The 26,500-nt window shown below is 40.2% G+C and overlaps 1 protein-coding gene across 16 annotated transcripts in view; it reads right to left on the bottom strand.

Moving 5' to 3' along the window:
• Nucleotides 1–26,500, bottom strand: part of TENM2 (teneurin transmembrane protein 2) — a 668,081-nt gene that overhangs the window by 123,738 nt on the left and 517,843 nt on the right. For all 16 annotated transcript variants that reach the window (XM_054168532.1, XM_054168518.1, XM_054168516.1 and 13 more), the window contains one exon: nt 2,584–2,703. In XM_054168532.1, coding sequence (XP_054024507.1) covers nt 2,584–2,703 — 120 coding nt within the window. The remainder of the gene's footprint in view (nt 1–2,583; nt 2,704–26,500) is intronic.

Here is a 26,500-nt window from a genome sequence, read left to right as displayed (position 1 = left end):
CTTTCAAATGCCTTGCTTGCTGAGTAGGCACAGCTTGTGTTTAAGTGGCCGTTCTCAGTCTAGGGGTTAAAGGTTTCTTTGGGAGACCCATGTTTTGAAAAGAATGGCTTCATCCTGAGTTGTGTCAATTATAGAAAGGTCACTCTCCACAGCCAGAGTCCTGAGCCCTGAAATAGTTGTTGTGTTAAAAGCTGTCAGAGGCTTTCCTAAAAACTGCTGGAACAGCAATATTAACTTGAACATAATAAAAGGAAAGGTGAGATGGGAAAACTTTTCACCCTTCCTTGTTGTAAGAACTGTGTTTTAGATATTCCTTGCGTTCATCCAAACCTGTCACTCATATTATTCCTCTGTGGAACATTACTTGTCTAAATGTTGTTCTCTCCTCTTCCCCCAGATTATCAACATCTCAGCAACCTTCTAGAAAATGTCAGAAGAACAAGTAAACTTTTCCAACACGCTCTGAGGAAAGCTAAACTTGCAGCAATTTAAGGCATAACTAGCAGTTCTGTCTCCTTGTCTCCTCTACAGGAGGTTACCACTCCCCAAACAGCCGGCATCTCAGACCCTTCAAATGTGCAAAGCTAATTAGAGTGGGGCTGGGATAAACTGCCAGAATTTGCACTGAAGTGCCCCAGGCAGATGAGCACATTCCAATTCAGCAATCCTGCTGCCCCGTATTTGCACATAGATGGCAACAAAAAGCTGCAGGGGAGGGAATTTGGAAACGTGTTAAACACTGCAGTTGTCTGCTAAGTGACCATAATTGCAGACCTGAGCTCTTCAGGTTTCTGACTGAAACCATAGGGTCTCTCACCTGTGCACAATCTGGAAGAAGTTCAGCAGAATATAAACATTCTGCCTTGTACTTAGGGATGTGCTGTTCGTCCAGTTTGACCTACAGCGAGTCAGAAATGAAAGCCAAGCCAATAAAACTAAGATGCAGGATTTCTTGAAAAGGAGGAAGCCAAAATTAGTTCCTCCACGTAAGACATGAAGAAGCTGAGGTACAGCAGCATGATTTATTGAAAACACAAGAAAAATCAAGGAATGATCAAACACACCAAAGAACAACTGAGCTTCCTTTCCCAGCTCCGTATTAAAGATTCCTCCCTCCTCCCCCCCACCCAATATATCCAACACAAGTATCTTGCATTAACATTTGTTTCTAACTCTTGCTTTGGCAATCAGTATGTTTAGTGTGAGCCACAGGTCCTGAGAGTGAGGTTATGTTCAGCTCTGAACCATTTCAATTATTGCATCCCACCTTCACAGTACACGCTAAAGCCTATGAGGTGCTTCGACTACTTGAAACAGTGTTTTGTTGTCTTACCACCATTTTTGTAACAACCAGGGAAAGCTTTATCAGGATGTAGCAAACACCTGAACCTCACCTATAAAAGCATCCCATTTAAAGTACTATAATTCTTTTCACAACATGTAATTTTTCTGTATTTTTATGATATATTTTGTCCACTTCAGAAAATATTTATCTTCCTAGATTTTTCACCCAGGCTTCTTGTTGCCCTGTATCTGTCATTCTCCACTGGAAGACATTGCTCATACTAATACCACAGAAGATTATTTACTATAGGTCAAATTCTGCTGTCCTTGATGTTTTCTATTATTAGAAGTAATTCTTGTCTAAGAAAGAAGAAAGAAACCAGGGATTCGGTCCTGGCTAGAAGCCAAAGTTCTTGGCTTCTCTCAAGTAGTCCAATATACTTCTAAAGTCAAGATTTTTCTCTGAGATATCTAACCTATACCTGGAAACAAGACATATAGCCAGTCAAACACACATTTTTTTTATGACCAAGCACTTCTTCACAGAATCACCATGGTTGGAAAAGACCTCTAAGATCATCAAGTCCAACCATTATCTAAGTCTACCAAGTATGGTGCTAAACCATGGCCCTTAGCACCACATCTCTATATCTTTCAAACACTTTTAGAGATGGGGATTCAATGACCTCCCTGGGGAGCTTGGCCAGTGTGTGAGAACCCTTTTGGTGAAGAATTTTCTTCTTAAGATGCAATCTAATCTAAACCTCTCCTGCAGCAACTTGAGACTATTTCCTCTCATCCTAGAATTCTTACTACGGAGATGAGACTGACCCCCACCTCACTTCAACCATATTTCAGGTAGGTAAAGAGAGGAAGAAAGCCTTCACTCAGCCTCCCCTCCTCCAGGCTAAAGAACCCCAGTTCTCTCAGCTGTTCCTTCCAAAGACCTTTTACTAGACCCTTTACCAGCTTCATTGCCCTCCTCTGGACCCGCTCCAGCACCTCAATGTCCTTCTTGTATTGAGGGCACCAAGACGGAACCCAGTACTCAATGTGTGCCGTCACCACTGATGAGTACGGAGTGACAATCCCTGCCCTGATCCTGCTGGTTACACTCTTGCTGATTAACAGGTGAGGTGCCACGATGCCATGATGTTGTGCAGAGTAAGCAAGGGCAGCGCAGCGGCGAAAGCAGCAGAGGGCAGCAGACAGCCTCCTCGCTGACCACCCGCTGGCAACGCCGCGCCCCTAGCCCAGCCCAGCCCAGCCCAGCCCAGCGCGCTGCCCGGAAGGCCTCACCTCTACCGCCAGGGGTCGCAGGCGGCCCGTCCTGGGCGGGCAGCGCGGGCCGCAGCCCGTTGCTGAAGGTGTGTCCGTCGGCCGGGCGCAGCTGCCAGTTCAGCCCCAGGAGGTGCATCGCTGCCGGGGAGACACAAAGCGAGACGGTGAGAACCTTGGCGGAGGCTCGGCTCACTGAAACAGCTTTTGGAAAACACGGTAAAGAGACTTGTCTCCGAGGAGTGGTAATACGCAAAAAGAAAAGGCAAAGCCCTGGTGATTCGCATACATTGTTACCACATCATCTGCATTACTGACACACAGCAGCGAGCCACAAACCACCGTGTCCAGCCGGAGACAACCTGCCCAGGCTCTGTCAAAGGTTAGAGGACATATAAAGGTCTCTTCCAACCCAATGCATTCTATGTTTCTATGATATTGCAGGAGCCTTGGCAAGTCTGAATCATTCTCCTAGTGGATTTATGTGCATCTTCACCTTGTATAAACAGAAACTACCTGAACACATCTCCACACTTGCATACTATGCCTATGGCTTCCTCCCACTGTAAAGGAATAGTGAGGGATAGACAAAGCCACAAAGCTGGTTTTATTAATTTTCTTTATGCTCACCATCAGCACTCTTCCTGTTTACACAAGATGTATGCAAACCTACCTACCACAAAGAACAAACTTTTCAATTATAGACCAAGATGGTGTTTGAGAGCAATCACTGCCAGTTTGGAGGCAGAAAAATACATGTAACTACAGGTCCCCTTATAACTGTTCAATTCTGCAGTGGCAGATCCATGTAAGTTTTGCAGATACTTGTCATCTAGTCACAAGCAATGTAGAAGAAGCGATGTGCTCCCAAATGGACCAGAAGTGGCCACACAGCCAAGTGTTCAGAGAGATGTCAGGGATAGGTAGGGCAAAAGACTTCTCATAGAAGCTGCTATTTACAGTGCTTCAGGCATCACTTCGATAATCTCTGAATACAGGGTAGCCATTTAGATGTGACCTATTCATACACATATTTCTAAAACCCAAGAAACAAAAGCACACCTCACCCTCATAGGATTATAGTATTGTAGTATCAGTCAGGGTTGGAAGGGACCACAAGGATCATCTAGTTCCAACCCCCCTGCCATGGGCAGGGACACCCCACACTAGATCAGGCTGGCCAGAGCCTCATCCAGCCTGCTCTTAAACACCTCCAGGGATGGGGCCTCAACCACCTCCCCGGACAACACATTCCAGGGCTTCACCACTCTCATGGTGAAGAACTTCCTCCTCACATCCAGCCTGACTCTCCCCACCTCCAGCTTCATTCCAGTCCCCCTAGTCCTATCACTACCTGATATCCTGAGAAGTCCCTCCCCAGCCTTCTTGTAGGCCCCCTTCAGATACTGGAAGGCCACAATTAGGTCTGTCCCAGCTCCTGGAAATCTCAGCACACAAGGTCTGCAGGGTTTAACCTCCCCGTTTCTGACAAAAGCAGCTAAGAAGCAAGATCGCTTTCATAACATCATCTTCCCCTAGACATACCTGCAGACCAAGCAGCTGCCTGAAAACAGTAACTAACATCAGGAGACGTCGTGTGAAGAGGGCCAGTGCCAGATTTTGCATTCATGCTGAATTTGCAAAATTTTAATTATTAGGGGAAAAAAACAATTTGAAACTACACTCAAGCATCTGGTGTTTTACAAAATACCGAGTATGAATCTGACAACGATGTTTTGCTGAAAAAATACTCAATATCTGTTTCTAAAAAACATTTTAGAATGTCCAGAAAATATAGAAAAATTTTATGTGGGATCCAATGTTTTATTCAAATGCAATTTTGTTGTTTTGCCACAATGAACATTTTTAAAGGCTTTTCAGTCTAACCTCCAGAAACTACTTTTCGGTATGGCAAGGAAACTGAAAAATTACTCATAAATCTCAAACAGCAAACAGGTTGTTAGCTTATACAGACTCTCCCCATCGAGTGAGAGACATCATCTCTGCTGGAGATGTGAGAGGGCCAGGGGACACTGGTAGCAGAGCAGCTTGTGGCGTGTTTGTGCTGTCAGCACTTCCCACTTGATGCCCACACACCACAAATCCAAAGACAGAGTTCAGCTGGACCACCTCCATAAACAGTGTATAAAGATTCAGTGAATCTCAGAGCCCCAAAAGGAAAACAAGGCATAGAGGAGAATTAGACTTCTGTGTGTTATACTCCCAGCATCTATTCAAAGTTGTAGGGTTTGTGGTGGTGGTGGTGTGTTTTTTTCCCTTTTTTATTGCAAGCGTAACCATAAATGTAGGTCACTTGCAGAGATGAAAGTCTGCTGCTTCAAGTGTGAGCCATTCCTTACAACAAAGAGATAGGGAAATCACAACTAACAGTCTGTCCAAGAGAATTGTAGTTGCCACCTTATAATTGCCAGGTAAATTCAGACAAGGAATTATAAAAGATTTTATTAACATGGTATTAAGAAAAACTTTGATCCATCTGCTTCCAAGTATAGCATGAATTCATTAATAACTCCATTGCTCTGTGTTTTAATCATAGATGCACATTAGATAGGAGCAATTAGGGCTCCTTCCTAACGGGGCAGGAATTTGCACATCTGCTATAGTCCCTTACAGAGAGAAAAAAAAAAATTAGTCTCCTGCACAGCTTATGTGATCTACAAACTTCCACGAAGACAGCTGAAGTCACAGACACAAGGAGTGTTCACATTCCAGCAAAAATATATCAAGAAAAGTGTGTCAGAGGGACCGGAGGGGAAAGCTCTGTGTTTGTATTACATACAGTAAACCTGACTGGCAACCAGCAGGGAGAACATGGAGCTACCTATTCTTGCCTGCTTGTGAAGACGATGAGAGAGCAAATTTATATGATTAACCTTTTGCTCTGTTAATCAAACAAAAAATGCCTCCAGCAAAGGAATAAGTAGAAGCCCATTTAATTAGAAATTCAGCAGTTAAATGCATATGTCAGAAGAGACATTTGGGGTAGTGAATTTGTGCCCGTTTCCTTTTTTTTTCCTATTTTGCTTTTTATAAATTCCAACTAAATAAGCTGTGGTGCTCTGATTTTGCCTTCTTACCCAACAACACACTTCCACCAGGTATTACACTACTTGCCACATTGCCTTCAAATGATATTCACCAGACAGCTGAGATGAGATACCCGGCTAGATCCAAAGCTCATCATTGAGATGAACACTGATTCTCCAGAACAGTCCATTTACTCAAATGCTTTTCCACAGCTCCACATTTGGTTTGTAGACTAAACCTTCAGAGACAACCACATCTCTGATGGTCTAAAACAGAAAAAAAGTGTTGTTTTATCTATTACATAGATGATGTATTCATAAATTGTATTTTACAGGCACTTCTGTATATTTTGTAGTATTATTTAGGTTTGTTTCCTCTTTTTCCCCTCAACATGCAAGCATATTTTCTGGTCTCTGGCATCTGGTTTTCAAACATTTATTTGGTTCATTTAACACTAAGATCTAGTAACACAGGATAACAAATTTTGTATTTATAGCTTCTAAAAAAAAAAAAGAGAGAGAGAATATATAAACAATAAATTTTGAAGTAAAACCTTTGAGGTTTAGATAAAAAGTAATAAGCAACCTCTCACTCCCACCCTAACAACACACACACAAAGTGAAAGCACATGGAAGCTGAACCTACACGCCCATCAAGAACAAAATCAGAGAAGTAGTTCTTCACTCCAGGTGGTAGAGCTGACATAAGCTGACTTACATAAGATAAAGTTTGCTAGAGTGAATCACATATTATTTTAAGAAATCCCCAAAGGTAGACAAATCCACAGAAAATTGACAGAACTTGCATGCAAAACTTTCTTGAACATTCTCTAAGACTGAGTGGTTCACTCAGTCTCCTCTTGCTCTGGACATAAACCTAGTGCTCCCTCATTTCAGAGTTCAAATGCACCATGATTTCCAAGCTCAGGAAGCTCCTTGTCTTCCCTTTGTGCTCTCCTGTTACTCTTGACCATCTGTTTTTTAAATGAAAGACCTCTTATGTCTTCATGTGTTAGCGATCTCCCTGTAGTACAACTCTGTGCCTACCAGTAGGCAGGACAGTAGAGTTTTGCCCTTAATCCTGTACTCTGTGGTATTCTCTTTTAAAGGGAAAAATAGGAAGATTGATGATTCACCAGTTTCCCCTTTCCTACTGCATCTTACCCATTGAGGTCTGGATGATATGTGCCACTTGTTCATCAGAAAACTCAGTATTCCCTAAGCAATTTAGAAAGATGAGGAGATGATAAAAATGAACAGAAATGAGAATGTTTCCATGTATTAGTTTTCCAAGTTGTCATGCTTACTAAGCCCTAAAATACTCTCATCCAAAATTAACTCATCAAACTATGATCTCACTTTATCAGGATATATCTAGTCATGTTATATTTAACTGTAGCAGACCAATCTCTTTCCATGTGTAAAAGAAATAGCTCCATTATATGATGAACATTAGCAACTAAACACTAAAAGTACATTTGCTATATGTAGACTATTCTATTATAGGGGAAAGGGAACACTAGAATCTTCCTTTCCATCTGCTCATGCGATGAACAATGATGTGACTCTTGTATTCCTATATACTTAGTCTTGAGCAACAGCAGCATGATATCCAAATCAGACCCAATGAATCACAGACATAAGGAAACAAAAGGTACCTAATAAATCTTAGTAGCATGTAATTTTATAGTGTACATAGTCAGAGAACTATCTGCACATCCATATTTATTTTTTAATTTCATATGGTCTTTGTGGTGCCTTAAACCAATGTAATGTTTGCATGAAGCAAAAGAAGTTTAGCCTTTAATGCTCTTGGGTAACTTTCAGGTAACTGGAATAAATGTACCCTCCCAAATTAAAACACAGTTAAACTCGTGGTTCTTTACTGGTTACTACTTCTTGATCACACTGCAGAACTCCAGGAATACCAAAAATTTATCTCATTCACCTCAATTGTTGTTCATAAAATAACAGTTACTTAAAAGACTAGAAACATAGTAGTTTAACATTCTACTACCATTCCTCTGGAGAAAGAGGTACAAGTTCAACCCAAGTCACAAGTGCAATGAGTGTGTTAGGCCCATTCCCTAGTGATTACTTGCCCCTGTTACAAAATGAATGCACAATTCATCACAACTGACAACCTCTTCCCAAGAGATGCCTGAGACAGGGGTCTGAAAGCCAGAAAAGAGCAGTGGAGGAATGCCACAGAAAAACTTGCATAGTGCCTGAAAGTACTTCACTTGATTCTAAGAACTGCTCTTGGGTCTCTTCCCTCACTGAGGAGCATGGATTATTGGGTAGCTATAAGAAAAGTAAGACACCTTCCCTAGGTCCTCTCAGAACTGGAAAGGTTACCAGGCAGTTCAAACACACACAATCAGAATTTGCTGAACTACACCTTGGTTGAAATCCCCATTTTGCTCCCATGTCTCACAATTAACAGAAACAATGTAGTGGACAGCCAGGCTTGTCAGAGGGACAACTTTGCAAGCTTTTTTGTCCTTTATCTCACTGGAGACATTCATTACATGTCCTCTGCCACAGAATTTGGACTTGACCTGACAAAGTCAGATTTCAGGAAGTCATAAATGTTTTACAGAAGCTGACACCATCCTTTACGTGATAATTTTGTTGGCTGGCCTTCAGCTGCAGGAGAAATACAGGCACTGTCAGTATGCAGCTAGACTGGGTTATGTGACTTCTTGTCTCACGCCATGGCGTTGTCTCAAAGAAAGCTGCTGCATCCAAGGACCTGGCCTCACAATTATACTAATGCCCCTTCACATTCTTACTGGCAGAAAGGGACAGTGTCTTACAGACATTCTAATCTCTGATTCCTCTAATTTAAGTGCTTAGAAAATAACTTCCAAAGAATATGAGTCTTCATTAAAAAGGCAGTCTTAAACCATGTGAACAAGTAACACTCTTCCTTGCTGGCAAAACAATGATGTCACTCCTAAAATTCAGGACTAACTGCTAGAACTTTCTACTCTGGGTTACCTAATGACTGGGAGAAGGATGACAGAATCTTCCTGAGCATGTCCAAAAGACAGGATTAGCCATAATTTCAACCTTGGTATATGAACTCTTTTAAGACAGTACACTGTTTAAATCAGGGCTTTGCCTTTAAAGCAAAGCCATTTCATAGAAATACCATTGAGGACACATGAATGAGTGCATTGCTATAGTCAGCAGCAAAACTTCTGCTGGGGGTTACTAATTGATTTTTTTAAAAATAAATGTTACTAAGGATGAGAAAGGAGATATGAGGAGAACTGTAAGATGGTCGTCACTGTGTTCATACAGAAGAAATAAGAGAAGCCAAAAAGGCATTAATTTTAATTTTTATTTTTAAACTGGTCACACTTCCCCCCTCCAATCTGACCGATTTCTTTCCCTGTGCATGTCAATAACTGAATGGAATGAAATTTCAAAACACAGCATGAAAGATATACCCACAAATCCCATTAGCTGTAATGTGATTTGTGTGCTTATCTGCCATGCAATGCTTTTCAAGTCTGTTCCTCAAAGTCTAATTCCCATCTTTCTACTTTCAAAAATACTTGAAAAGCTTACACACCTGCAGTTACTTTGGGGGTGTGGAAAACTGGAGGATGTGAAAACCTGGCTCCCATCTCCACAGATAACAGTGAAGCAGAGCTTCAGCCTTGAGGAACAAGAGTGGTACCTTGGGGTGGTTGTCAGCTCTCCAGTCACCATCTTGACTGGGACAGGGAAAGAATCCCTGGTGTGGTGGTTTTAGGCTATGCCTTTAAAATTAGTTACAGGTTTTGAGCAGAAAAGTAGAAAAATATAAATAAATCACTACTGGGTGTAAAAAAAGGAAAACAAAAGATTATTCTAAACAAATTCATTGGGTAAATATCTAGAATAAGAGGATCTGTACCATAACAATTCTTCCTTTTTCTCTTCCTTTCTGATCTCTGGCTGTTGTTGCTTTGCTTGAGAGCGATAACGTGGTTTTGGCTGGCCTTAGCCAAGTCTAACTTCTCTACACCTTTCTCTTGTCCCTTTTGTACCGGGGGGCAGGGAGGGGGATGCAGGGAGGGAGAAGCTAGTAGCTTCCCCTGGTCCTTGGCCAGGGGGGGTCCTTGTACTGTCTATTAATTGTAAATACCTGTAAATATTATAAATACTGTATATTTTGTATATATTCATTGCAGTCCATTGTAGAGTGTAGATTTTGCTTGTAAATACAGCTTCATTTGCTTCTGAGTTGGTCTGGCAAAGTTAAGGTGGGGAGCGTGAAACTTCGACCCACCACACCTGGTTTTAGACTTTTCTTATTCCACTGCTCTTTATTGAAATGTTTTCATTTTGTGACACTTTGAGCAATCTTTTTCTCACAGGAAGGGTTACAGCATTGCATGCTACCTGCAGAATATGGAATCTCATGACAAAGACCTTAAAAGAGAAGCAGAATACAGTGCACTATCCATTTATTCTCATGACAGGCCCTAGATTGTACAGTGCATAGAAAAGTGGCACAGGATCAATCAGTTCCTGAGACTGTAGAAAATGAACTCACATCTTACAGCAATTTTAAGAGTTGAGGCTGCAATCATTCTGCTCTTGCATTTGAACTAGAGGCTGTACTAATAAGAAAAATGTTTATATTTTCATTTACCTAATACAGCATCTTTCAGCCTGCATGTTGCAAGATAACTGCTTTACCAGCCTTACCAAAATACTGCCACTTTTAAAATAGGCTTAGAATAGCAGAAAGGAATATTCCTGACTAAAACGGGGGTGGGGTGTTGGGGGCGGGGCACGGGCACAAAATTGTCAGCATTTTCTTAGAATAGAATAAACCAGGTTGGAAGAGACCTTCAAGATCATCGTGTCCAACCTATCATCCAGCACCACCTAATCAACTAAACCATGCAACCAAGCATCCTGTCAAGTCTCCTCCTGAACACCTCCAGTGATGGCGACTCTACCACCTCTTTGGGCAGCCCATTCCAAGGGGCAATCACTCTCTCTGTGTAAAACTTCCTCCTAACCTCCAGCCTAAACCTCCCTTGGTGCAGCCTGAGACTGTGTCCTCTTGTTCTGGTACTGGTTGCCTGGGAGAAGAGACCAACCTCTGCCTGTAATGTTAATACAAAACAAATCGAGTCCAATTTTAATTTCATACCTAAAAGACATCATTACCATGAACAAAGTACTCAGCTTGTCTTTAATTTGTTTCCAAGAGGAGGAAGAACCTAGCAGAAGACTTGAAACTGGCATTTCAAGGAATAGGGAAGGGAAGGGAAGGGAAGGTTTGGGAAGGGAAGGTTTGGGAAGGGAAGGTTTGGGAAGGGAAGGTTTGGGAAGGGAAGGTTTGGGAAGGGAAGGTTTGGGAAGGGACTGAAAAAGACCTTCGAGATCATCAAGTCCAACCTATCACCCAACACCATCTAATCAACTAAACCATGGCACCAAGTGCCTCATCCAGTCTCTTCTTAAACATTTCCAGTGATGGTGACTCCACCACCTCCCTAGGCAGCCCATTCCGATGGCCAATTACTCTTTCTGTGAAGAACTTCTTGCTAACATCCAGCCTAAACCTCCCCTGGTGCAGCTTGAGACTGTGTCCTCTTGTTCTGTTGATGGTCACCTGGGAGAAGAGACCAACCCCCACCTAGCTACAACCTCCCTTAAGACATCAATAAGGTCACCGCTCTTAAATTACTGATGCCTGAACTTAGAAGACTTAGCGTAACCGCTTTACTTTTAACACTGATCAAAACCCTAAGGGATATCATTTATTTGACTACATTCATCTTCTGAACCTGCAACTGCCCTAATCTCTACAAACAAATTGAAAAAACTTTCTATAACCTAACAGTTCCAAAGCCTTCAGACCCTGACCAACTCTAATTGTTAACCATATTGATAAGATTTTTTTTTCCTTTTATTACTTCCTTGCATGCACTAAATGAAGTAGAACTGCAAGATGAGGAATAGTCCAATTTCCATCCACAGTTTAAAAAAAAAAAAAGTATAATTTTGTAATTTCTAATCACAGACTATATTCTTCTTTTAATAGAAATTATGCAGACTAATCACCTCACTGTAAAACCTTGCATGAATGAAAAATATATCGTTTGACTCTTAACACAAAGTAATTATTTGAGTTAAAAGTTCATTAAAAAGAGGAAATAAATTCAAAGATGAGAGTAAATATTTCTGCTCTCAAAGATTCCCATTCATAGAATCACAGAATGGTTTGGGTTGGAAGGGACCTCCACAGTCATCTAGTCCAACCCCCCTGAAGTGAGTAGGGACATTCCCCACTAGATCAGGTTGCTCAGAGGCTGTAGTGACAGAATGAGGGGCAATGGTTTGAAATTAGAAGAGATTAAAATTGGATGTTAGGAACAAGTTCTTTCCCATGAGGGTGGTAGAACACTGCAACAGGTTTCCCAGAGAAGTAGCTGAGGCCCCATCCCTGGAGATATTCAAGGTCAGGCCCAACAAGGCTCTGAGCAACCTGATCTAGCGGAGGATGTCCCTGCTCACTGCAGGAGGGTTGGACTAGATGACCGTGGAGGTCCCTTCCAACCCAAAACCTTCTATATTATGCTTCTAACCTCAGACTTTTCTTATCCTTGGCATGTTTCTAAGTTTGAAGTTTGCTTATTTTGCCTTCACAGGAAAAAAGTTTTCTAACAGAGCAGGGACTGAAATGAGAGCTTGCCCTCCTACAACCATGCCTTCTCATCTTCCCATCTAGGATTCCAGAGCAGGTAAAGAAGTGTAAGCTGCAAGTGAGGACATGATTTCGGTGTGATCACACCAATAGGGAAGAACATCAGCAAGCAGAGAAATCAATGAAGGGTTTACATGGTTGCCAGGATTTCAGTTTCAGACCACTGCTTTATTTCAAAGTGTCAGAGTTGCAAATTTTCAGACTGCAGCAATATACATGTTGCAAGGAATTTTTTTGTGTGTGCTCACATATGATTAGCAGTTTAACTGCCACTACAGGAATGAAGAAAAGCTTGCATTTGAATTCCCAAGAAAGATCATGATAGCACACCAGTGTACACAAAAGCATTTCAAGCCCTGTGCACCATGCATAGAGGAAAACAATAATATTTCATTTGGGTACCTACATCCCAATTCATCTAAGGAACATCATAATATACACTTAATCAAACACTAATATTTGCATTACTTTATATATTATGTCTTAAAATGCCTTTTATAACGCAGGTCTGACCTTCTTGATATTACAAAATTCACAGCAGAGACAGTAGAAATCACTGTTACAGATGAAGCTGCTATCCAAGCTGCTATCCACAACAGTAAAATGGAGCCATCTTACTGTACAGGGCATCTGATACCTGACCACTTAAATGAAACTTTCCATATTGCATAAAAAATGGCACAGAAGCCAGTTCCACTGTCTGAGGTCAGCAATGCAACATGCTCAACGTCTGTCAGTTTAGACCTGCTTAAAATCACGGCCCGTTGTAATCAAGGTCAAACTTGTCTCTGACTTCAGTGAAGCAAGCTTCACTTCAGAACTTGTCTATTTGTTTTAAGTACTTGAGACTCTGAATATCATAACAGTGCCCAAAAGGATAGGTATCTAAAAACAACTGCAATGCAACCCATAAACCACTTTATCCTCCAAATTCACCATTTTAAATTGCAGGGTGAATTGGCTATGTGCGGTAATGCATTGGCATATGCATTGCTGTACACAATTAATTAATGAATCTTAGAATAAAAGATGAGGTAGATTACATACCCTCAAAAACCTTTGTCTTCAATTACATGCAACTCATAAGGCACATCTGAATTACATTAAATGATTAACACAATAAATATAACATATGTAGCAATGTTACTTAATAATACTATTAAAATAACCAGGAGTTAGCCTTCAAAGAGAAGACAGCTAACACTGTAAGTGGCAAAAAGCAATCTATAGCAGCTAAACTACACATTAGTACTTCAGAGCTAACATTCAAGTACTGTTTCTTCATGTCTGTAACATTGTTTGACCAGCAATCAAACTAGAATTATACATCTTTTGTCTTTGATGGATCAAGACTAAACACAGTATTTGAAATCAAAACAAAGAGTCCCTAAACTATACTCAAAATCCATCTAGCATTGCAGCCTCACCCTTCACTATGGAACTTATTTTTCTTTCCTCCTCACCTCCCCTTCTCTTTCAAGAATTTGCTTCATCTTGGAAGCAGGTATCAAAGCTGCTCCTTGATAACTTAAAAGAAAAATTACTACAAACTCCTCATTGTCACTGTATCTGACAAGCTTCTGCAATGTATTTACCTCCTTCTCTCACAACATTAGTAATATTTGAGTGCCAAGAAGGTGCTACATCTGAGATTTTTTTACCCCATCCATATTAATTTGAAAAAAAGATGCATCTGCTTTTTATGGTCTAATAAAGAAAAGCTGCTTCTGTCTACTGGAAGTGGCTGTCCAAACCAATTAATGAGAAATACAATAAACACAACTTTTATTTTACTAGGATATGAACAGGAATTAGAATGAAGATACTGCCAAACCAATTCATGAATCTTAATAAAGCTCACCTTTTAGGACAGGTTTAAAAAAACTAAAGCTCTGTGATAACACCTACAGAGTTATTTCACCAATTTTCCATGTAAATGTGCTTTTGACAATTTAATGACTGCATTCTTTCAAAAATAACAATGGCATTATATGACTGTCATGTAAATGTAACTCAGGATTGCTATCGGTTCATAAAATGATGTTGGAAATCTGCTCACATCCCATGTCTTTGCAGATTTTACATCAACTGCAGCCCTCCTTTCATTCTTGAAAAATATTTTAACATTTACATTCACATCCTCAGAGGAAAAATTTCAGTTCAGAGGCAGGATTAACAAATTTCCAACCCTGTGCTACATTGCGGAATTTTATGCAAAAGCAGTTCTCTTTTTAGAGAGGACCACAGGCCTTTGGGATGAAAGAAGTCTCTGGAGCATTGCATTGTTAGCATTCGGGTTGCAGAAAGCACCAGGAAAAAAAAACCACTAACAAACCAACCTGCTTTCACACTGAGCTTTCAAAAACATAGTATTACCCAATCCAGTAAGTAATGAAGCTGAAATGATCAGCTACTGTTCTGAGCAATGTAACTGACTGCACAGTACCAGTGAGGTCTGAGTAAGGAAAGCACTATGTTCTGCTCCAAATTCCTGGATCAGACCTGTGAAGTTCTTTTGAACCATTACTAAGCCAGTTTTGTGTTTGAAATATTTTCAGAACTTATCTTCACCATTTTAGCAAGCCAGACACAACACACTCCCTGTAATGGAACAATGAGAGCGACTGGTGTGCACTGGCTAAGCACTCTTATTGAAAAAAACAGAGGATGCTGCAATAATTGTCCTGAGAGGCTAGAAAGGAAACAAGACTCTATGCTGACAGCTTAGCTCAGCGGGAACTCTCATTTTTCACACGGAGCTAATTAAAAACTGAAATTAGTTAAATATGGAAATGACACTTGCAAGCACTTTAGCTGAATTCTGGCAAAATCCCTCTAGAGTGCTGCGACACTACCTGCTGCTTCAAAACTCCCCAATTGAATTTCACAGTTAAAAGGCTGAGCAAAGGGAAAGTTATTACAGAGATTTCCAATTCAAAATGTGTCTGTAAAATTCTAAATTAAATTTCATGGTAGCCCTGTCAGTAACTAGGGACATACTGTGCAGCCCAATGATATGGTGCTCAAATAACGTCCCTGCATGTATTCTCTGATTATCTCACCTTTAGGCACTGTGCTGGTGGTGCCAGACTGTGGAGCTCACAAGGATGCAAGGCTCCACAATGCTACAAAGATAAGCTCCTATACTGTCACTGAAGTGGTTCTTTGGAAAGCATGGACGCACGGCACATAAAGGAATTACCTCTACAGCTTAACAGCAGAAATCTCAGAAAATCATAACCCAACCACCAAAATATTTTATGCTTCAAGATTTTAATTTATATTTGTAAGTGCTGAATACGTATGCAGAGAAGGGTCTATACTGCAATAAATTACATGGCCTATACATATATCAGTCCTTTACAGGCAAGGTAATGATAAAAAGCACTTCTGCATACTTAAATGGGCATAAAGAACCAAGGGACTGGATATGCATAAAGGGTACGATGACTGACATTAGCTTTTTGACTACAGCACCATATGAATTCTATTTTGGTGCACGTGACTTGCCTAGTATGCATAAAAGCAAGAGTATTTGCCCAAGGGCAAATATGATTTCTGAATACAATTTAACGAAACCCGCCCATGGAGCAGATCATTTTGGATCCCTACCAAGGTGTTCAGGGTAGCCAATCACTTTCAAAACAAGTGGAGCGTTTTGATTTTATTGTTTTTCCTACATTCCATCCCCTTACCCTTGAGGCGATCCCCTCCCACTGGCCTGCCGCCACTATTGCACCAACAAATTTCTGTCTAGGAAAGCCAGCAAAAGATGGCATGTAGCATGAAAGCCACTGTTACTCCCAAGTCTGCTGGCAGGGGGTATTGCTGCACCCAGTCTGCCAAAACCTCTTCCCTGGCAGCTCTCTGTATAATCTGTACATCACACCCAGGCTTTGCTAGTCCAGAGCCTTGAAACATCTCAGCTTACCCAGCTGGAGGGGATATGCTGCAGCTGCACCATCAGACCCTCTTATTTTATTGAATTTTGAATATGCGGTTTCAAAGCAATCCAAATGAATTTGCCCAAGGCCTCAGATCAGTAAAATTCCTGATACCATCTGCAGCTTCCTAAATTTGAAGCATTTAAAAACAGGTGACAGGATAGGAGCTTTCAATGTAAAGACTGACACTCATGAAAAGCCTGCTAAACAAACTTGGTTGTGCCCAGTTTTGGCAAGGAAGGAACTGTATGGCATGCAGCCCAGTTCTCACAATAGCACTAGTAATAAAGGGAAGTTCCATTTGAAATTATTTTTTAAATCATGTATATTTTTCCAGGTTAAAAAAGAAGCATTTATTTGATCACCGAGTTTCATCTATTTTAAAGCATCTTTATGAGTGGAGATAAAGAGCAGAGTACCATGAACAGAAACTCTTAACAAAAGGGTGTATTAGGAAATCCACAAACTAACATCTGGCAGCTTTAGGCTTCTTTCAAGTTCATGAAAGTCCAATGAGGTCATTAAAACATGGGCTAGCCTAAAGGAGGAAATCCAAAGGTATGATTATACCATCCTGCCCTTCAAGTAACGTTTTTAATAATGTCCATTGCTTAATCATATTTAATAACTTTAAACACTCCAGATGAAGCTGAAGTCTATGCATACATGGTATTGTTTAAATCCTGCAGGGACACAAAGACTAACAGCAAGACTACAGTAAACACATACTAGATTTTACCACATCCCTTGCTTAGAACTCTGCTTTTACATAACAACAGAACTGTAAATATCCAGAAAGGTCAGAATTATTTATTTATTTTTTTTTAAAAGAGAGAGAGATACCTTCATGCCAGGGAGATGTGGAATTACACTGAGCTGAGACTCCTACAGATTCTTCACTCCCACTGTAAGCCAGATCTGCTAGCCAGGAAATCACTAATGTTTATCTACTCATAAGGCCATCCAATTCTTCTTTGATCAAGCAGAGGCAAAGGATTAAATTTCCTATCTAGCAGTTGTCCACACCCTGGCTGATACATCAGAAGGTTGTTCAGCAAGACCTAGACAGACTGGAGAGCTGGGAAAAGGGGAACCTAATGAGTTTCAACAACAATAAGTGGAGTGTCCTGCACCTGGAGGAACAACACAATGCACTTGTACAGATTAGAGGTTGAACAGCTGACCAGCACCACCACCAGAATTAGTAGCTGGGATGCAATGACAGAGACAAGGATGGTGACAGGCTGTGCTTTTCCTTCACTCAAAACAGGGACACCCTTCTTGGTAAAAAAATTACACCTTCTATATATGGCTTAACTTTTTCTCCATTTTTATGGTATATTTGAGCTACTACAGAGGTTTGTATCTCTCACTTCCTTGGATGTTACCCAGGATTTATTAAACTGAGATCCTCTTGTGGTTAGTACATTTATCACCAGCAATCCCCAAACTGTTATATCTGCCACCAGAATAAATGAAACAATTTGATTGTTTTAACTTTTTGAACCTGTGTCAGGTAAGTCCTTACTGGGGCACTGGAAAAGAGAGACACATGTTAATTTAGTCAAATAGTTCCAGTAACAGCAGGCAGACATCAGGATTTTACCCATAATGTGACACCTCAGACACAGCTTGGTGAGGGAGCTAGAAGCAGAAATGGAGAACCTGGGGAAGGGAATCATCGGATACAACTGGGGAGCTTACTCTGATTAGCAATTAGCCTTATGCCTTTTAAAAGATCCCTCAAGATAAAGAATTTGCTGGAAAGAACAACATATATCTTCCAATCAATTTATAGCTATACTTCACATCTGTGATGAATAACCACTCTTTAAAGTGCTTTATGGTATACTCAGCACATGATGCAAATCTGGGTAAGCACCACTGGGATCAAACCTAAGACATGCTTACAAGGGGGACATCCATGCAGACAACTGCTTTTGTCACAAACACTTCTGGGGAAGTATTTACCCAAGAAGAAAATGAATAGTGGCTTAAAGGTGACAAATTAAGACTAAGGATTTTCATCTTCAGGCACTGAAAGGAATGTAATCATTCTTTTGTTCTTTTCCCTTCTCTTGCACTCAGAAATATCTGATAAAGTATGAAAACTTGAAACAAGTTAAAAACCTGAGCTTGCAGGCTCCCCTGGGGGAGGAAGAAGAGAGGAGTGAGCAAAGGGCACTGACAGACAGAAATACATTATTTACTCTTTCCATAACCAATATAGCATAGCAGTGTGAGCCAGGGAATTACATCCACCAAGCACACATGCTACAGTCATCTTTGCCCTTGGAAGAACTATTTCAGTGCTTGGAAGATGCATCAAGCACCACCCAGAAATGTTATCCTTGTGACATAAACGTGCCTCCATGTGCAGAAAGCAATGGAGTGGGCATTATTCCCAAAGCTGAGGCCAATAAAGGGCTACTGGTTCCAGGAGACTGTCAAGCCAGGTACCTCTAGAGAGTTTACAAGCTGGTTCTTTGAGCCATAGGCAAGAACAAGACTCATAAGATCATTTAGCTTCACTCTGAACTGCTGCCTCACACTGATTTTCTTTGTAAACAGAGCCTAAAATCATCCCAAAAGAGGCAGAAAGAGTTACTTTTCGTCTTTGCCAAATATAAGGTCCTCAGTGGGAGATACACAGGCCACAAACTGGTTCTGGTGTTCCAGATAGTCTAAGTTATTAAATGAATTCTTCAAATAGCAAAACTTTAGTCAAAGTCATTTGCAAATGCAAACCTTAAGTTCAATTATGTTTTACCAGTAGGTGACACAATTACAAGAAAGGAAAAAAAAACCCAAACAAACCCACAACACAAGCACCAAATCCTGTTTCTATAACTCAACAGTCTTTTCCCTTTGGTTATAAATTTTTAAATACAGGACAAGAAAAAAGTGTGCTTTTGAGAAAATTCTGAAGACATAAATGTTTCAAATGAGTTCTACCACACAGAACAAGAAATTGTGGTGGGCTTTTTTTAATGGTTTTCCTTAAGGTACAGCAAATGATGAATAGAAAATGGCACATACATCAAGATACAGAGTCATATTCATCCCTGCATCTTCTTCATGCCCCATTGGTGGAAGACAATTATTTTCAATGTAGCTGTATCAGTGTGAAAAAGGAATAATGCAATCATGAATCAAGTCCATACTGCTTTTCATGACAATTCCACTTCAGCAAAGCCTTAGATAAAACCTAGTGAACCACAGAGCACAGAAATATTTTATCAAATGTATTCAATAAAGTGTATTAAATAAACTTGCCTTTTTTATCTGTATCTTAGCAACCCTTAAAGTATCAGAACACTGGAAGCAAGCATCCAAAATCTTACCTACAAATGCATACTTTACTTTTGAGAACAGCTCTGCTTGCACCGATAGCCATGATTAAGCAAGAAGATTTTGCACACTGTGGTTTGAAGGGGGAACTTTAGCCTAGTCCCTGACTGCAAAGAAGTTAAATAAATTATCATTGAATGAAAAAGGAAAATAATGATAAGGTCTATATATTTCATTGGATTGCTATTGGGAATACAGAGCAGAGGCATAAACAGTTCTTTCTCTTCTTCTGTTGTTTCTGCTTACAACTTTTCCCGCTCTCTTGTGGCCTTGTCAGGGTGTCTTTGTTTTGACTACTGTGTGAGGTAATGGGAAGGAGGGAGGGAGGGAGTTGGGAAGGAAGTGAATGGGTACCCTGGATCTGTCCAGGGGGTTCTGAGGAGTTTCTGTGTTGTTTATAAATTGTATATATAGTATAATATTGATAAAAGTATCTCTAAATAGCTGAAGTGGTTCATGGCCACTTGTCGCATGTTTTATGGTTTGTAGCAGCCCCCAAAGTCAGGTGGAGGGAAGAATGTGCACTGGCATCCTGAAGACTAAGCTGGCAAAAAGTTGGATGATAAAGCATAATACTGCTGCTTTTCCTCCTTTTTTTCCTAGAAGACAAATTTATCATTACTGAAATGTTTTCTTGCCATAAACATGGCAAAAGACAACTAGCTGTGACAGGGATGCAAAACCAACTTGCGTATGCCTGCCTGGGAGCTGCCAGGAGAGAAGCATGCAGTCCTTGACTCAGTCCCCGGGACTGACTCCACTACAGAGACAGGCTCTGGTGGTCATCCTTCTTTGACAACTTTCAGCTGCTAGCCACAGCATGCTGCTTAGTTTACCTTAAAATTTCCTTGTGGATGGCTGTGCTGCGCAATCATGTCCTTGCCCACTGAGAACAGAGCGAAGCACTTTTCCCTTCAGAGTCTGCTTTGTAAAGCAATCTCTAAATTATGTGCTACTTAATTCACATTTTTTTGCCTCTGTCTGATGTAAGACACCTGCTGTGGTGATAACTGACAAAAATATATGAAACATGAGGAGAGAACAAGGAAAAGACAGCAAGAAGGAAGTCTGACTGTCTATGCACATGTGAGCTGTTGACAGAAATGCTCAAGCAGTGACATATGAAGGCTGCAGATTGAAGCTATTGCACTTTCTAGCAGCACAACACACAGCATACTATTGCTGCTACACCAGAATATAAGCACTTAAAGAACAATCTTCAAAGGAGTAAAATAAGACATACCTGACTGTTTCAGTTCATATACATCATCAAGAAAACTTGCACTTCTCTATACTGATTACACAGGGAAAACGAAGCACAAAAAGCTATCCAAGAAACACAGCAAAATACTGCAGAATCAAACTTACACAATCAAGAACAATAAATCTAGTTTTACTAATCTATCATTGAAAGACAAATGATTTAAAGCAGCTTTGCAACATCTCCACTAATTAATCTCTATCACATTATTTGGATGAAATCATGAACTTACTGTCAGGATGAAAATATTCCCTGTCTTCTCCACAAAAGAACTATTAAAAATTTTTAAAGCAATTTGTGAAAGTTGTCAAACAGTTGTCAACATTCCAAACAAACAAGTACTGCAAACATTCACATCTTCTTATATTTTATCTTCCTTTTGCAAGGCCTTATAATTTTTTTCTTTATAAATAACATATAAATTACTGTCCTTGGAATCAAACTCAACATTCCTGCAGATTCTTAAATGAGAAAACACAGTATCACCACTAACAGCAACACAAACAAACCAGAACTGCTTCTACATGTAACAGCACTGAAATGAGTGTGTAGTATCAGCATTAGAAGATGGATGAGTAAACCAGAGGTGGGAAAAGACAGATTATTGTGCAAGCAGAGTAATTCACTAGGGGAGTGGGGTCTGCTCCCTCCAAATGAAAATCAACCAGAAAGCAGAAAGAACATGCTGCTCTTTTGCCTTGTTTAGTACAGCTCTTTTTCATCCCGTTGCATGGGAAATAGAAAACTTATCTTCTTCCCTTCAGAACAAAGCATGAGTGTAAAATATTTAATTATTGTTGCTATAGCTTCCACCACATTAGATTGTACTTTACCTCATTTAATTTTTTGCTGTGGATATACTGTTAATAAAAACCTTTCAACTGATATCCCCGGAATCCAGTGTTTGCCATTTATTCGCAGAATAGGAGCAGCACTGAAAGATTCCCCAAATGGCCCAGCTTCACTCCTATTCTGAAGAAATGGCTTCATTATTGTTGTCTAGTTTGGAAAAATAATATAGCTCAGATAAAATAAAGGTAAACGCTGACTTAACAGTGAGTGTGAGCAATGGCTGTCATATCTGAGATCCTGCCAACAGCCAGTGCATTCACATAATTCAATAAGGGCTGGTTCCCCTCAATAGAGTCTTCTGAGAGCTGGGCAGTGCTGATTTCTATTGTCCTTCTGCTCAGCGTACAGAAGAGAAAAAAATGTGCAGAAATAGCTGCCCTCCCCCCAAAAGCAGCATATCCCCAGCAATTTCTGTTGCCTGAAAAGCAATACTTTGCCTCACAGGGACAGTAATTTGGTGTCTAAAACTAAACAACATATAGATAAGGTCGTGCTGGAAAAGCACATGCTTCATCCTGAAAGACCAGAGGAAGATTTCAATCACTTTGTTAGCACCCAAGGCTACAGCCCTCTCCTTACATACAGTTACCCAGGAAAAAATCAAACTAGAGGAGGAACAACTGGTTAGGTGGCACATGACAGTGAAAAATATTCAGATGGACAGATACCCACGGCTCATCTGACCCTTGCATTAAGTTTTAACAGAGTATCAGAACCAGCAAAATGTTAGTTACAAACAAAAGTGTTGAGACATTAGCTACAGCAAATAATTTTGCCTACTGTAATGGAAAACAATGTTAAAATATTGCTTCAGATGTGATTCACAGATCCACAGAATGTTTTGGAAAGGAACTTAAAGATCATCTAGTTCCAACCCCCTGCTGTGGGGCACCTTCCACTACACCAGGCTGCTCAAGGCTTCATCCAACCTGGCCCGGAGCCAGGTCTCCACAGTGGGGGCATACACAAACCTCCCTGGGCAACCTGTTTCAGTGTCTCCCCACCTTCACTGTAAAGGTGTGATGAAGACTGATGTGAACATCTAGGATTGTTTGGAAAGTGAATCTCATGTTATCATTCCAACACTTGATGAAAAAGATGCTTCATTATCAGCAGACACAAACATTCACACAGATGGATCTCTCTTTCTGAACTACCTGAAAAATAGGCATGAACTCTCTGTCATGCTTTGCTCTCTTAATAGGCATTACCTGACTATCAGACTTTACCACCTCGTGCTATGATGTCCTTCTTGAAACCCGATGCTCTTCATCAGATGGAGTTTTTTCACTCTTTTCAAATACCAGAATACAAGGCCTCATGCTAGTCAAAACAGACACTCAAACCCAGCAGATCCAAGATCCACTTTTTACAGTAATGTAAAATATATACATAACTGAAACTCAATTTAGCTGTCTGGAATGCAGGAATAATAACATTTACTTTTCCCCAACAGTAAAGTGCTTATAAGCTACATTAGCATGAACTATTATTAATCACAATTCTACAAAACAGTGAATCATAGCCTTAATTTCAAGCAGTATTATTTTTAAATAAGTAATTTCACTGAGCAGAAAATAAAACTTTTTGCCTTTCTTTTCAATCCCTCCAAGTATCATTATTTACCAGAAGCTAATTTAGCCTACTTACAGAAAAATCAAGTCCTTTTTTTTTTTTGGCTTCTCTATGCTAGAATTAATCAGAAGCAGCATGATTCCATGTTTAATTTCAATCACAGCAGCTATTGTTTTACAAATAAATAAAACTTACAAAAATTTTATTGCTCCTGCATATGATACTTGCCTTTTTTCTGAAGGGAAATAATATTTACAATATTGACTTCAACTTTTTTTTTTCTTTTTTTTTAAATTTTGAGAGCCCCACATAAAATGTGTTTTCCCTTAATAAAACCTAAGTACATATTTGAATCTGTATTTTCCTGAAAGGCACCTGCAATATCTGGGTCATTCTGCATATATCCAGATGTCAAGAATCAAAATGCCCACAAGCAAATACAGCTTGGGGGGGGTGGGATGGGGGAGGAGGGAGGAAGGTGGGAAGGAAGTTATGATTAAAAGACATCTATCAACTCTAACTTCAACCACAGAAGCAAATACCATAGGGTAGTACATGGAATTCCTTTAGTAGACCTGAGACTTTATTTCAGTTTAAGTTGAAAAAGCTGGTTATCAATTTTCTAGCTACATTTACTAGGAGGATAGCAGAACTTAGCCCCATCTGTTAGTCCTTGGCTAGGACACTAGTGCTATTTGTTTTCCTAGCATGGCATCCCAGCTCATTTCTGACTTGCAAGCTCATACAACAGATTGATGGTGCCAGAGAGACACTGTGAAGTGGTGCCTGCACCACTGCCAAGGGCAGAAAAGAAACGGATGGCCAAATCCAGATGATCTTACATTAAGAGAGGAGGAAGTGAAAAATCTGTGCCGTCCTCTTCTCCCGCCATGCTCACAGGAGACTGCATCTAACCTTCAGCCCATGAAAGACAGAGACAACTTTGCTTCAAAGCTTTAGAGGTGCCCAAGAACACTTTCAGCTCCAGTTTTGCCCAGCTATGGGCTGGTTTTAAATCCATCCTGTCAAAAATGAGAGTTAGGACAATTTTCTCCAACTTTGTAACTGGGATAAACTGCTTTGTCCTAAATGGCTTCTGCATAAAGATTTGTCTCTAGTGGTCTCTTTCACAAAAATGTACAGAAGAAATGGCAGTTTTCTGCAAACCCAGGTGATCTGTACGTAAAACTGTCAGAAGAATCTACATTTAGTGTTCAGCAAATTTTTTGTATGCTATGCTAAAAGTAACACAAAACTCTACACTGAAACTTCAGCCAACCCTGTAGCATCAATGGGTCTAAGTCACATTTCTCATTGTAATACTACAATTCTATAATTCATCACCAGTAAGTATTGGGGGCCAATATGTACTAGGTAATTCCAAAAGATTAAAGACTTCAGGATACTGGGAGTTTCAACTATTATTGTGAACTTCTCCCCTGCTACAGAAAAGCCTAAACAAACTATGGTTCATTTGCTCATTCCTGACTTCTGAGCCCCTTGTTCAAGAAGTACATCAGGAAACTGCTTGAGAGAGTCCAGCGCAGAGCCACAAAGATGCTGAAGGGAGTGGAGCATCTCCCTTATGAGGAAAGGCTGAGGGATACGGGAATCTTTGGCTTGGAGAAAATGAGACGGACGGGCTGACCTCATTTACGTTTATAAAGATGTGAAGGGCGACTCTTGGGAGGACAGAACCAGGCTCTGCTCAGTGATGTCCAATAATAGGACAAGCAGCAATGGGTGCAAGCTGGAGCATAGGAGGTTTCCACATGAACATGAGGAAAAACTCTTTCACTTGGAGCATGACAGAGCCCTGAACAGGCTGCCCAGAGAGGTTGTGGAGTTCTCCTCTGGAGACATTCAAAACCTGCCTGAATGCATTCCTGTGTGACCTGCTCTAAGTGATCCTGATCTGGCAGGGGGGTTGGACCCAATGATCTTTTGATGTCCCTTTCAACCCCTAACAGTATGTAACTGTGCATTTTTAATAAACCATGGAATATTCTCAAGAGTGGACCTAGGGTAAAATCTGACATACATAAAGTAAGAAAGCTAAAAAATAGAAGAAATATTTTCATCATTTCTGTCAATTTACAGTAATGTTTACTTGTTGTATAGCACAGAAAATGAGCTACATATTACTTCACTGCATCTAGTAACACACAGCAAAAAGCAGTGAAAAAAAAAATCAGTATAATGTACATATAGAAATGAGCTGAATTTAGAGATATTTACACACAAACAATAAGCAAACTAGACACATGTATAATATAATTCTACCCACTACAAATTTGGCCTTCTCCTTATCTGCAGCCCAAACTCTATTATATAATTTTATGCTTGCCATTTCAGTCTTGACTTCCACAAAAAGGTTTTAGGGGAAAACACTCCTTATATTTAGAAAAAAAACCTAAAAAGTAAAACTATCACAGAGTAATATTACCTTTATCTTACCAGACTAGTTAGAGAGCTCAAAATGAAACAGCATTTTATATTAAGCAATACCATCTCAATCTGTAAATGGCACACAGGGCATCTCTATTACTGATAAAAGCAGGATACCGACTGCAGGATTTCCAGTTTCTGGATTACCAGGACTGACAACAGGAATATTTTCATGAAAGTGACACATAATGGGTTTCAAAGGTCTCTTCTGGCCCACAGCTGGCACTGAGAAATAGCATGACATATGAAAGACTGAACACAGGTTGCACAGTGCACGTGTATTGATGTAAGTCATATTTAACAAAAGATTTCCCAATGAAAGAAGGTAAGAAGAAGCCCCACAGCCCTTCAGAGCCTTTAAGTGATGAGAAAGCTTCTAGAATGTTGTATTTTTCTTCAGCCAAGAAAGGACATGATTGTGTTTACATTTCCATCCAAGAGAAACAAAGATTTCCTGTTATCTTTAACACAATTGTATGCCTTCACCTTTATCTGCACATACTCATGTGCCCAACCATTATGTTCAGACTACCTAAACAGTGACTGCTTAAAAGAATCACCTTACTTTCCAAGCCTTTCTCCTGCTCTCTGATCAAACCAGTAAATCTTTCATCTGAAGATTTTAATGAGAAACCTTACAGAGCTAAATAAAAGACTGAATTACTGTCACCTCCAAACCCACAAAACAAGCTTTTTGTGTCTGAAAACAGAAAGATTTGGGGTGACACAGTAACATTAA

This window comes from Dryobates pubescens, chromosome 16 (assembly GCF_014839835.1).
Source record: "Dryobates pubescens isolate bDryPub1 chromosome 16, bDryPub1.pri, whole genome shotgun sequence".
Classification (NCBI taxonomy): Eukaryota; Metazoa; Chordata; class Aves; order Piciformes; family Picidae; genus Dryobates; species Dryobates pubescens.
Note: the sequence above shows the minus strand (reverse complement) of the source record. Positions and strands in the feature narration are given on the sequence as shown.